The sequence below is a fragment of the Pipistrellus kuhlii genome, unplaced genomic scaffold, assembly GCF_014108245.1.
Source record: "Pipistrellus kuhlii isolate mPipKuh1 unplaced genomic scaffold, mPipKuh1.p scaffold_m20_p_62, whole genome shotgun sequence".
Taxonomy (NCBI): Eukaryota; Metazoa; Chordata; class Mammalia; order Chiroptera; family Vespertilionidae; genus Pipistrellus; species Pipistrellus kuhlii.
Window position 1 is genome coordinate 1,096,500 of NW_023425565.1, and position 14,187 is coordinate 1,110,686.

The 14,187-nt window shown below is 43.6% G+C and overlaps 2 protein-coding genes across 3 annotated transcripts in view; one reads left to right on the forward strand and one right to left on the reverse strand.

The window, feature by feature from the left end:
* Positions 1–14,187, reverse strand: part of LOC118708715 (centromere protein P) — a 209,647-nt gene that overhangs the window by 36,595 nt on the left and 158,865 nt on the right. The gene's annotated exons all lie outside the window — the stretch shown is intronic.
* The window catches only part of ECM2 (extracellular matrix protein 2), a 55,455-nt gene that overhangs the window by 13,085 nt on the left and 28,183 nt on the right, over positions 1–14,187 (forward strand). Inside the window, exons 2-3 of the mRNA XM_036420106.2 lie at positions 3,665–3,977; positions 13,553–13,741. Coding sequence (XP_036275999.1) covers positions 3,665–3,977; positions 13,553–13,741 — 502 coding nt within the window. The remainder of the gene's footprint in view (positions 1–3,664; positions 3,978–13,552; positions 13,742–14,187) is intronic.

Here is a 14,187-nt window from a genome sequence, read left to right on the forward strand (position 1 = left end):
AATAGGGGTTTTCCTTCTCAGAACCTTTAAAAATAACTACCTGCCCTTAAAGCCTCGCAGTCGTTTGGAGTCCGCCTGCGTGTGGTGCTCTTGTGACTGTCCTGGCCAGATATTTCAATAAATCTTTGCCTGCTTTTTTTAATAAATCGGTGGTCTTATTTTGAACCCAGGGTTCGACCCCACAACATAACCTAGCAACAGGCTGTGTGGAACAACCAGGCCAGCAGCGGGGTTGGTGAGGGACAGCCAAATGGCTGAGCAAAAGGCTGCATGGGGCGTTGATGAGGGACAACCAAATGATTGAACAGCAGGCTGCGTGGGGTGACCAGGCCAGCAGCGGAGCAGTTGGAGGCAAGTTGAGATGGAGCATGAATACCATAAGCTTCCCGAAGTATATAATAACTTTCAGCAGCACTTTTTTTCAAAATAATGAATTAAAACTTCCTGCAAATGCTTTTTTTTTTTTTTTGCAGGAAATTCAACACTTTTAAGTGTAAAAATACCTGTGATGTTAACACCTTCAGAAAATGACTTTTGAAGTTTTGAAGCTTGATGTCAATATAACAAAATAGCATACATATCAAATGCTTATATATATCAACATATGTGTAACTCCATCTATTTAAAAAATCCACATTATTAACTGGTATACCTAGTTTTAGGTGCTCCTGTTTTGGATAAATAAGGGTTATATCCTCTTGGATTGATATCTTGGTCATTATGAAAAGTCCTTCTTTGTCTTCTATTATATCCTGTTTTAAAACCTATTTTGTCTAATATTAAGTATTGCTATCTTAGCTCTTTTTTTAAATTTTCATTTCCATGAAATTTATTTTTCCATCCCTTTACTTTCAGTCTGAGTATGCTTTCTGGGTAGCTCTCACCTTTCTGTACTCTGATCTGCAGACTCTTGCCTCTCTGGTGTCTCCAGACCTTCAGGTCTGTTTTTCCAACTGAGGCAGACTAAGGGGCTCAGTCTGGGTCCCCTCCCTGAGCTGCAGCCTAGGAAGGAACTCCCTCTAGACCACATGTGTCAAACACAAGGCCCGCGGGCCAAATCCGTCCCGCCAGGCCTTGCAATGTGGCCCGCACCGCGCTGTCATCACTGCACTCCGCTGTGTTTCCATCACAATGACAGTTTATGACTGTTCAGTAAACCATTCGGCCCGCGATTTAGGCTGGATTTTAGATTTTGGCCCCTTCTCTGATTGAGTTCGACACCCCTTCTCTAGAAGCAAGCAGGGGCTCACCTTCAGTTTTGTGCCCCTCATCCTGCCCCGGGATCCCTACCTTGTGCTGTTTCAGGTCTAATATTTGAAAATGGTGTTTCAAGTTTTTTGTCAAATTTTCAATTGTTTTAGGTGGGAAGTTATATGTGGTCTGTTACTCCACCTTGGTTGGCAGTAAAAGTCAGATTTGATAAGTCTTGTTACCAAACTGGTAATGGCTGATAGTTCTCTCAGAAGTGACCATGACCTGACCTTCAGCTTCTCTGGGAGCCACCCCTTCATGGACCCACTCTGATCACTAGTTGTCCACCTGGCAGGAATGCTGGTAATGCAAAATGGAAACCCTTATGCTTAGCCTCTAGGTCAGTGGTCGGCAAACTCATTAGTCAACAGAGCCAAATATCCACAGTACAACGACTGAAATTTCTTTTGAGAGCCAAATTTTTTAAACTTAAAACTTCTTCTAAGGTCACTCCTTCAAAATAGACTCACCCAGGCCGTGGTATTTTGTGGAAGAACCACACTCAAGGGGCCAAAGAGCCACCTATGGTTTGTGAGTCGCAGTTTGCCGACCACAGCCCTAGGTGATGTAGCATACGGCAGAATGGAAAAAAGATGTCAGTGGGGGGAAATGTCAGTGAATGACATTTGTACATAGGCAAAGAACCCAGGGTGGCAACTCTGTTTTCGCTATAACCATTACAGGTTTTACGGAGAGGATCACAATATTTGGCTGGACCTGACACTGATCATCTCCATTTGATATACATTTGGGTGCCAGGCACTGTGTCAGGGAAGGCTTTCTTGGCCTCCAGTACACAATCTCTTCAGATGCTCCTGGCTCCCACAGCCTCCCCGCGGTTTGGAAGCAGACCTGAGAGAGGAACATTTGGATGTCAGCAGGCCACTCTCACCCAGAAAGGCTGCGTCACATGTTTGGAGGGTCACTGTTATTTCCTAAGGTCCCAACACGGCTGCTGACTGACAGGCTCTGTGCCACTGTGGGCTCTTTGAGCTCTCCAAGTCCCTCCAGGGCAGTCTGAAGTTTTAATTTCTGTAGCAGCGTCACCCGGAGCCTTTCCCATCTCTTCCCTTCACCAGCCAGAGTGATGTTCTCTGAAATGTAACAGGTTTGTTCTGGTTGACAGAGATGATCAAGGAGGTCTGTGAGGAGGGGGGTACACTTTGAGGATTCTGGGTCCTTAGGACTGCGGGGGTTTCAGGTTCTCCGCCACATACCTTGGCTGTGTGCAGAGGGCAGCTGATCAGGGTACTGACAGGGAGAGAACCTGGGGAAGAGTGCAAGGGAGGAACTGCCAGCGGAGGGAAGGTGGGGTGCACAGCCCTCTGCAGGTCAGAGGGTATGGTTGTGTGATCCTCCAGCAAAGTCCCTGTAATCTCCTTTTGAAGGGCTTCTCTTACCTGTCCCTGCACCTGACTTGACAGAGCCTGGGGCATCCTGCCCAAGGACAACACTACTGTCACAGTCTCTCACCCAGAGCACTGACGTGTTTCTCAACTGCGCTTCTCAGCTTCCCCACGTGCAGGGCCCTTGCTGCTCTTGAGACCAGCTAATTAAGAGTTACTTTTTGTCCCTCTTACCTATTTATAATTTATGCTACTTCCCCTTATTATTTTTTAAAAATATATTTTTATTGATTTCAAAGAGGGAGGGAGAGAGAGAGAAACATCACTGATGAGAGAGAATCATTGATCGGCTACCTCCTACTCGCCCCACACTTGGGGACTGAGCCTGCAATCCAGGCATGCGCCCTGACCAAGAATCAAACCGTGACCTCCTGGTTCATAGGTTGACGCTCATCCATGAAGTCACACGGCCAGGCCCCATTATTTTTATATAGTGCGATCATGTCTCCTCCCTCAACAGATAAAGTTATACAGTTATTAGAGAATAAAAGAGCAACAAAGGAGAGCGGGGAAATGGACTTTAGATAATGTCAGTAACAAAATGACTTGGCAGATGGGTGCAAAGAAACCCTACAACTCAGTGCTCCAGAGAAGGGCCAGGAACTGGCCCAGCACCAGTCGGACCCACCGCCTGTTTTGGTAAACGGAAGCTTATTGGCACACAGTCACATCATCTGTGCACAGCCTGTCTGCTTTCCTGCTACAATGGCGGTGGGAGCAGTTATGACAGAGAACATATGACTTGTGAACCCTAAAGTATTTACTGTCTGGTCCTTTATAGAAAAAGTCTGCTCATGCCTAGTCAGGAGACAAAGATATTAGAAGTCTAATTCTGATGGAAAAATTCTGAATTCTGACTTGCCAGAAATACTGAAGCACAGATTCCATATATCATATGTGATACTTCTCAAAGACTGCTGCTGAGGCATAGAGGCAATTATTAGTCAATTTTCAGATATAAAAATTTTGTCACCATTCATTCGGATATTGTTTCATTCTCATTCTAGAAACTAGATGGTGAAAACGCAAGCATGAAGTTTGCAGGTTTGTCTTGTGTTTTTCTGCTTATCATTTTTCAAACTGACTTGGGACAAAACGATGAAAGTCCCAGGAAGCAAAGGTGGAAGATGGATGACAAAAGACTGAAGAAAAGTTCTTCGCCTAACCACAGGTCCAGCAGACAGCCCAGAATTCAGCAAACAACGGCGGTGACGCCAGTGGCGGCTCTTCCCCTGGCTAACTTGGATTCTAGTACTGAGGAGAAGTTTGAATCCTTTTTCAGTGTTCATGGAGTAGAATCAAGCTACAATGTGCTACCAGGTAAGAAAACAGTACTAAAGAGAGAACGAGAAAGAGAACCTCCATGAAAATAATTTTTAAAAATTAAACTTATCTTTTGGTTTAATCTATAAAGATATTTTAAAATAATTTTAAAAATCATGCATAGAATCTATTTATAAAAGTTTTGGAAAATAGATAAAGTTATTAGTTGTCCTACACTATATTTATAAAACCACTAGAGGCCCGGTGCATGAAAATTCATGCCCTGGAGGGGGCTCCCTCAGCCCAGCCTGCCCCCTCTCACAATCTGAGAGCCCTCAGGGGCGGGAGGTGACCCGGGGATCATGGGAAGACAATGCCCCATCACACTGCTGCTGCTGCCACTGAGCCTCGGATGGCCTTGGGCAGCTGGGCAGCCCCCATCCGAGTCTTGCCTGCACCTTGGGCTGATCCTGGGCAGCTGGGGGACTGAGGAGACTGGGGCACTCCAAAGGCAGGCGCCCCAGCAGGGCTGAAGGGACTGGGTGCCGCCATCTTGAGGCTGTGGGCGCCGCTATTTTTGAGGGCACGACAGTCAATTAGCATATTCCCTCCTTACTGGCTGTGGATGCTGCCATCTTTACAATGGCATGAGGATCAAATAGCATATTCCCTCTTTATTAGATAGGATAGTTACTATTTTGTTTTATTTCTTTCTAGCCTGTTTACTATACAATGTATTTTAGTTATAATCATAAAGTTAACATACATATAAATTTTTAAACTGCTTTTTAACTTTCTATATTACCTAAGATATAGAAATAAATGATTCAGATGATTCTATAAAAAGGATATTAATTTTAAATAAAATTTTTTTCAACAAAATATAGAATTAAGCTTTTTTATTTTATATAGACTAAATTACTGAAGTTTTTATAATTTCATTAAAATAAATTTCATTTATTTCAGAAAAGAAGGGAAAAGGAGAGAGAGATAGAAATATCAACAATGAGGGAGAATCACTGATGTTTCTGCAGGCCCCACACTGGGAATCGAGCCCACAACCCAGGCATGTGCCCTGACTGGGAATCAAATCGTGGCCTTCTGGTTCACAGGTCAATGCTCAACCACTGAGCCATGCCAGCAGGGCTAAATTACTGAATTTTTAAAGGTTGGGAAGATTGGAAATTCTGCCAAATATTTCAACTAGTCATTTTTAAGAACACTTTAATATAATGATTTCAAAGTCCTCATTTTTGCAGACTTAAGAAAAAAGTAATTATATTGTACATATTACCTTTACATGAAATTTCAAAAGACATAAGAAAATAATACCACATAATATTCTGTGGCCAACACTTCATATATTATCTCAAGGAAACCAAAAGCTTCTACATGATGGATGGTATTTCTACGAAGTTAACAGAAATAAGAAAATGTCTGTGAAAATACACAACTTAGATCACAATCACAGCATGACTGGGGCAAGTCAGAGGCACAATGCTGACACTGTCCCAGCTGCTCAAGCTTGAGGAGTCACGTGCCTCGCGACAGGCAGCGCAGTGGTGGAGAGCAGTGTGCGTGATGAGATCTCAAAGCTGCTTACAAATACGTAATGGAGGCAAGTTTGCATAAAAATGCATAGATGTATATAAACATTTCTCAACTGTCCTAAAATGCTTTCCAGTGGTTTTATAGCACTTTTTAAAAAACTGCAACTAAATGAAATAACATAAAACTTATCATTTTAACATTACATCATGTACAATTCAGTGGCACTCAGTAAACTCACAATGCAGTGTGTAACACTGATCATTATCTAGTTCCTGATCAAAAGGAAACTCCCCCTAACCCAGCCCTGGCTCTAAACTGTCTCTAAAGTTTCCAAACTCCGGATACTTCATATAAAAGGAGTCATCTGCAGCTGTTTGTGCCTGGCTTCTTCCACTTTAGTATAATGATTCCCAAGATCATCCATGTTGTAGCATGTGTCAGTACTTCACCCTTTATTATGGCTGAATAATATCCTATTATATTTTGTTATATAAACAGACTACATTTTGTTTCCCCATTCATCTGCTGATTGACATTTTGGTTGTTCCTAACTTTTGGCTACTGTGAACAGCACGCTATAAACGCCTGTGAACAAGTTTCTATTTGAACTCCTGTATTTAATTTTCTTGGGTATATACTTATAAGTGGAACATGGGGTAACAAGGAGCTGGGTCACATGGAAATTCTATGATTAATTTATTGAGGAACCACCACATGTTTTCAACAAAGGTGACAGACACCATTTCAAGCAACGTTCAAAGATTCCATTTTCTCTGGACCCTTGCCAACATGTTATTTTTCAATTTTTAAAAATATAGCCATTTTTATGAATGTGAAGTTTTATCTTACTGTATATTTCCCTAATGACTAATGATACTGACCATCTTTTTTATGTGTTTATTGTCCATTGTACAACTTCTGAGAAATGTCTACTCAAGTCCATTGCTCAATTTCTTAATGGGGTTGTCTTTCTGTTGTTATGAGAGTTCCTTATGTATATTATGGCTATTAGGCCTTTATCAGAGAATTATTTGCAAATATTCTCTGCCATTGTGTATGCTGTCTTTTTACTTTCTTGATTATGTCCTTTAATGCATCAACATTTTAATTTTGTTAAAGTCCAATTTACCTGTTTTTTTGTTGCTGGGCTTTTGGAGTAATATCTAAAAACCCAGTCATGAAAATGTACACTTGTGTGTTCTTCTATGAGTATTGCAGTTTTAGCTCTTACATGCATGTCTTTGATCCATTTTGGGTTAATTCTTATATTTGGAGTGAGGGAGGAGACAACCTCATTCTTTGGCACATGGATGTTCAGCTGTCCAGCACCATTTGTTGAAGAGACTATCTTCCCCCTACTGAATGGTCTTGGCCCTCTTGTAAAAAATCCTTTGACCAGGGATTAAAAATGGCGACAGAGTAAGTGGATGCTGCACAGACATGCTCCCAGGAACAAACTGGAATTACAAATAAAACACAGAAAAACTTCCTGAATAATCAGTGGAAGACTCAGAGGAGAGAACCTGATGCCCAAGGACCGAAAGTGGAGACCACAGAGAGACTGGTAGGGGGTGGAGGCATGAAAGGGTTGGGCCAGGTGCCCAGAAACAGCAGCTGAAGTTTTGCAGAGATATCCCAGCTTTGTGTGTGGAAGAGGGGTGGGAGAGGGGGGGGGAGTTAGGGTGGTGCCACTGAGAACTCTGAGGTCTAATACCCAACATGGGCTCCCCAGCAGAGAGCACCAGAACTGAGAAGGGTGCCTACATAACATCTGGCTGTGAAAAACAGCAGGATTGCTGTCTGCCAGGGAGTGATGGCTGAAAATTCAGGCACCCTCTTAAAGGGCCGAAGCACAAAATTCCCTGTGGAGTCATTCACCATGTGCTTCGCCAGAGGGAGGGCAGAGAGGACTAGAGCTGTGTGAGCAGAAGCCAGGATTGGGGGCTCTGGGATTACAGCTCGGAATGTAGACACCCCTGTTTCCTGTGCTGAGTCATTCCCTCACACTGCAGAGGTCATCTTTCTCATGCAGACATTTGCCTTGCCGGAGAGGAAGACAGTTGACCCACCCTATTGGAAAACACCTTGCCCTGAGGCCATGTAAAAGACTACAAAAAACAATTAGCCTCCAAGCAGAAGCAACTGTCCCACCCTGTTGCCTGGGGCCATTCAAGTGGAATCCTATCAATCTGTAGGCAAAGGTAGGCTCTGGAGGCTTAAAGTCTTTGCCTGATATAATTAGAAACAGCATTTGACATTGTCCTGCACTGGAAACTGAGAGGCATATCAGATTTACCTAATACACAGTCACAAATCCAAAGAGACAGCCAAATAAGGAGTCAGAGAAACAATCTTAAATGAAAGAGCAACAGAATTCTCCAGAAGAAGAGATAAATGAAACAGGTATAAGAAATTTATATGAAACAAGTTCAGAGTAATGATGGCAAAGATGCTCAACAACATGAAAAAAGGTATAATAACTATGAAAAAAAGAATAGTCGGAAATAATGACAGAGCACAAATAAAGAACACATTGGAAGGAACACACAACAGATTAGCAGAAGCTGAGGATTGAATCAGTGAATTAGAAGACAAGGTTGAAAAAAATCACTCAATCAGAGAACCGAAAAGAAAACACAATTAAAAAAAAAACACAGGAGGACAGCTTAAGGGAGCTGTGGAACAATGTGAAACATAATAATATTAGAATAGTAGGTGTGCCAGAAGAGGCAGAAAGGAATAGAGAACATGTTTAAAGAAATAACGCAGAAAACGTCCCTGATCTGATAAAGGAAAAAAGTCAAACGAGTTCAGGAGGTCCAGAGAGCCCCAAGCAAGAAGAACCTGAACAGGCCCATGCTCAGACACCACAGATACATCATAAGTAAAATGCCAAAAATTAAAGACAGCAAGAGAAAAGCACTTACTTACAAAGGAGCTCCCATAAGGCTGACATCTAACTTCTAATCAGAAACTCTATAGGCCAGAAGGGAATGGCATGAAGTACTCAATGTGACGGAAAGCAAGGATCTGAGACGAAGATGGAAAGCTGGATCTGAGATTCAGCAAGGCTATCATTCAAAACAGACGCTCAATAAAGAGCTTCCACAGGAAAGGCATGCTCATTTTCACTGCTCTTCTCCAACAGACTGAAGTCCGCCACAGCTATCAGACAAGAAGAAATAAAAGGCATTGAAATTGGAAAGAAGTAAAACTCATTCACAAGGTGACATGATGTTGTATATAGAAAACCCTAAAGTTTCTCACCAAAAAACTAGTAGATTTAATAAATGAATTTGGCAATGTAGTAGGACGAAATCAATATCCAAAAATTGATGGTTTTTTTTTTAAATACACCAATAATGAATTCTCAGAAAAAGAAACTAAACAACCAACCCCTTTTACCACCGAAACAAATAAATTAAGATGCTTAGGAATTAATTTAACCAAGGAGGCAAAAGATCTGTACTTGGAAAACTATAGGATGTTGAAAAAAGAGATAGAAGAAGATATAAACAAGTGGAAGACTATACCATGGTTCATGGCTTTATAGAATTAACATAATTTAAATGTTTATACAATGCAAGCAAGCAATCTATTATTAAAATACCAATGGCATATGCTCCAAAAATTTATATGGAACCAAAAAGACCACTAAATAGCTGCAGCAATTTTGAGAAAGAAAAACAATGTTGGGGGAATCACAATACCAGATTTCAAGTAATACTGCAAAGCCATGTGGTACTCGCACAGAACAGGCATACAAACCTATGGAACAGAACAGAGATCCCAGAAATTGATCCAAGACATTATGCTCAATTAATATTTGACAAATGAGGCAAGAGCATACAATGGAGTCAAGAGAGTCTCCAATAAATGGTGTTAGGAAAATTGGATAAATGCAAAAAAAATGAAGTAGAATGAACTTCTATCATACACAAGAATAAACTCAAAATGGATAAAGACTTAGATGTAAAACACGAGACCATAAAAATCCTAAAGAAACCATAGGCAACAAAATCTCAGACATCTCTCATAGCAACATGGTTATAGATACATCTCCTAGGGCAAAGGAAACTAAAGAGAAAATAAACAATGGGACTACATCAAAATTAGCTTTTGCACAGCAAAAGAAACCATCAACAAAATGAAAAAGGAGCCCTCTGCATGGGAGAACATGTTTGGCAATGATACATCCAAAATATAAGGAACTCATACAACTTAACAAAAGGAAGATAAAAAATCCAATTAAATGGGCAAAGGATCTAAACAGACACTTTTCCGAAGAGGATATACAAATGGCCAAGAGACATTAAAAAATGCTCAAAGTCACTAATCATACAAGAGATACAAATCAAAACGACAATGAGATACGGTACCATCTCACACCTGTCAGAATGGCTATCTTCAACAAATCAACAAATGACAAGTGCTGGCGAGGATGTGGAGAAAAGGGAACCCTTGTGCACTGCTGGTGGGAATACAGACTGATGCAGCCACTGTGGAGAACAGTATGGAGTTTCCTCAAAAAATTAAAAATGAACTTCTGTTTGACCTAGTGATTTCACTTCTAGGAACACAGCCTAAGAAACCCGCAACACCAATCATAGCAGCACAGTTTACAATAGCTAAGATCTGGAAACAGCCCAAGTGCCCATCAGCAGACAGTGGATAAAAAGCTGTGGTACATTTACACCATAGAATACTGCGCAGCTGTAAAAAGAAGGATCTCGTACCCTTTGAGACAGCATGGAGGGACTTGGAGAGCATCATGCTAAGAGAAATGGGTCTGTCAGAGAAAGACAAGTATCCCATGATCTCCCTCATATGTGGAATCTAATGAACAAAATAAAGTGAATAGAGTGGATCCAGAGACATGGAAGCAGGGAATAGAGTGCAGAATCTCAGAGGGGGAGGGTGGCTGGGTGGGAGATAATCCACTGAAGAGCTTTGTGCATCTATGCATGCCCATGGAGAGACAGTGGGGTGCTCAAGGCCTGGGGCGGGGGATCAGAGGGTGGACAGGAGGGGATCAATGGGGGGAAAAAGGGAGAAATAGGTAATAGTTTCAACAATAAATAATTATTTTTTAAACTTTTTTTTTTTACTTTTTTAAAATTAAATAAATCTTTATTGCTCAGATTATTACAATTGTTTCTCCTTTCCCCCTCTCCCATAGCTCCCTTCCACTCGGTTCCCACTCCACCCTTTGCCCTTACCTCCCCCCAACCATTGTCCTCATCCATAAATGTATGATTTTAGTCCAGTCTCTTCCTGCATCTCCCACACCCCTTTCCCTCTGATAATTATCAATCCACTCCTTTTCTTTGCCCCTGATTCTATTATATTCACCAGTTCATTCTGTTCCTCAGACTTTTAATTCACTTGATTTTTATATTCACTTGTTGATATATATGTATTTGTTGATCATAATTTTTATCTTTACCTTTTTCTTCTTCTTCCTCTTCTTAAAGAATACCTTTCAGCATTTCATATAATACTGGTTTGGTGGTGATCTGTGAAGCTCTTTATCTACCCTTCTCTTCTGAATGGTAACTTCGCTGGGTAGAGTAATCTTGGTTGTAGGTTCTTGCTATTCATCACTTTGACTATTTCTTGCCACTCCCATCTGGCCTGCATAGTTTCTGTTGAGAAATCAGCTGATAGTCATATGGGTGCTCCCTTATAGGTAACTATTTTTCTCTTGCTGCTCTTAGTCTTTTGCCCTTGGCATTTTAATTATGATATGTCTTGGTGTGGTCCTCTTTGGATTCCTTTTGTTTGAGGTTCTGTGGACTTCCTGGACTTGTAAGTCTATTTCTTTCACCAGGTTGGGGAAGTTTTCTGATATTATTTCTTCAAATAGGTTTTCAGTATCTTGCTCTTTCTCTTCTGGCACCCCCATAATTCTGATGTTGGTACACTTGAAATTGTCCCATTGGCTCCTTACACTATCTTCAACTTTCTGGATTCTCTTCTCTTCTTGATTCTCTGGAGAAGTGTTCTCTACCTCTTTGTATTCCAAATCTTTGACTTGATTCTTGCGTTTCTCTAGTCTGCTGTTGGGTCTCTGTATAGTATTTTTTATTTCCATCAGTGTATGCTTAATTTCTAGTTGGTCCCTTTTCATATCCTTGAGGGTCTCATTAAATTTATCGGCCTTTTCTAGGAAATTCTTGAAAAACCTATAACCATGGTTTTGAACTCTATATCCAGTCTTTTGTTCTCCCCCATTTCTTTTGAGATCTCTTTTCTTGTCTCGGCATTTTTGCTGCTTCCCTGAGTTGGTAGGGTGGCTTTGTGTGCTTGGTGTCCTATATGGTCCAGTGGGTCAGCCTCTCCAGTTACCTGAGGTAGACACTCTTGGTGCTCACCTTTGTGAACTGTGTGTACAGCCTTGTTGTAGTTAAGTCTTGATTGTTGTTGGTATCACTGGGAGGAATTGACCTCCAGGCCTATTTGATATGAGTATCAGCTGTGTCTACACCAGGATACCTTCTGTGTTGGAGACAGTCTTATAGGATCAGACTTGCAAAATTGCAATAGCCTTTGAGCTCAGCTTGGATGGGGCGGAGTCTTGGGGATGAGCTACCCGTCTTGGCTTCCCATCAGTCCTGCCCTTGTGCATGTGCCTCAGACCTCTGCCTTCCATGGATCCCCTGAGTTTCCGCTTGACAGTCCAGATTCCCCTTGTAAGAGCGTGGGTGCCCCAGAGGTTCTCCCTGAACTGGGTTTCAGTGCTCAGTGCAGTCGGAACTGGGGATTCAGTGCAGTTAGGAGCTTCCAACTCCTTCCTCTATGGAGCGGCTGTGACAACCTCCGCAGTCAGACCTCTGTGGGCACTCACTCACGTCTGCAGCTCCGGCTCTCCTGGTCTCCCAGTCTGTTCAGACCTCCCTGCGCACACTCACTCGCACACTGCGGCTCCCGGCTCCCCCGCATCTCCCAGACTCTGAGTCTCTGGGTGCCTTTTTCTACAGTCCAGACGTATGAGCCGGAGTCCACGGGGTTTCGGCTGGGACTGGGGTTCAGTGCAGTCGGAACTGGGGTGCAGTGCAGTCGGGGGCTTCCTTTCCCCTCCCGCCAGCCCGGCACTCGGCCGCCCTTCCTCTCTGCGCGCGTCTTCCTCTCTCAGTGCTTTGTGGCTCCCCTGATCCGTGAGCCTCTCTCCTTCTTTCTGGTTGTAGATTTCCCACTCCGCCAGCTCTCCTGTGGTTTTGGATGATGTCCGTTCTGTCTTTAGTTGTTGTTTTGAAATTGTGTGAGGCGGCAGTTTAGGCGCTTACCTAGGCTGCCGTCTTGGTTCTGTTAAAGAATTATTTTATAAAAATAAATAGAAGCCAGCATATCTTTGTAGTTCAAGTGGAAAAAATCATTTGCCCATAGTAAGGGACTCTCAATATTCCATTGGCCGATATGTTATCCTGATGCCACTGCTGATGGTCGCAGGTTTGTAATAACTTGAAATATCTAAGTGTGAGTTCTCCAATTTTGTTTTGTTACTTTTCTTCAAGATTTTTTTTTGGATATCCAGTAACCTTTGTAATTCTATGTGAATTTGAGGGTAAACTTTTGCATTTTTGGCAAAAAAACCCAAAACAAAACAAAAAAAAAGCTGTTGGAATTTTTATAGAATATAGAGCTTTTATGATCAGGAAAAACATCAGGAGGATCTATTTTCTTCCACGGGAGGAAAGGGCAAGTGTCTCCAGGAGAGCTGGCAGGGCTGGAACTGGACTGACAGCGGCGAGGGAAGGACGGACACATGTGAGACTCATTGGGGGTGCAATTTGGGGACAATGTGAGCCATTAGGTGGAGAGTGATTAGGAAGGACACTAGGGCCAGGAGAAAACCAGTGTCTCTCCTATTCAAATCCGTGCAGCCTTGCCAGCTGACAGTCACCCCGCCTATGCCTGTAGGACAGTCACCCTGCCAGAGAGGATGGAGGCGCATCCCGTCAGGTCCCAGGAGAGGAGATGAGAGCAGGGCCCATGGGAGACATCACCGCGGAGCCACACAGAGGCTGCCCTGTGTGTCCCAGCTGCCGCCCAGGCGCTCAGTGTCCGCTGCTCTCTCCTAGGGCGGAAGGGCCGCTGTGCGGTGAACGGGATGACCATGTACCACGGGGCTGCGTGGTCACCGGAGCCCTGCACCACCTGCCTGTGCGCCCACGGAAGGGTGCTCTGCGACAGGACCAGGTGCCCGCCTCTGCGGTGCCTGCGCGTGGCCACCCCCGAGGGCGAATGCTGCCCGGTCTGCTCGGAATCCGGTAAACGTTCAGCCCAAACAGCATGTCACCCGGGGTTCAGTCCCCGCCCTCCTCTTCCCCTTGCACCTGCTTTAGTGCCGGAGAACCTAGCTGTCAGAACACCTGCACTCCTGGCCCAGGATGACAGGCACGGGAGTTCCTTGGGAAGCAGCAGGAAGGGGCAGGAATAACCGGTCGGTGTCTCTGGGACCTGTGTCTCTTCTCTGTGATCTCGGTGTGTCTGGGACCCAGCTTCGGGACCAAGGCGGTGGGCCCGGCAGCCACGCAGACTCAGCGCTAGAAGGGAGGGAAGGGTGCAGGCCGCCAGCAGCCCCCGCCCAGTGTGCGTGAGGCCTGCCTGCCCCTTGCAGCGTATTGCACTTCCCCGCTCACTCACCGGGGTGCAAGGATTAGCCCCAACGCAGAGGAAGACTTGGTGAGCAGGGAGGCTGGCCTGCGTGGGAGAG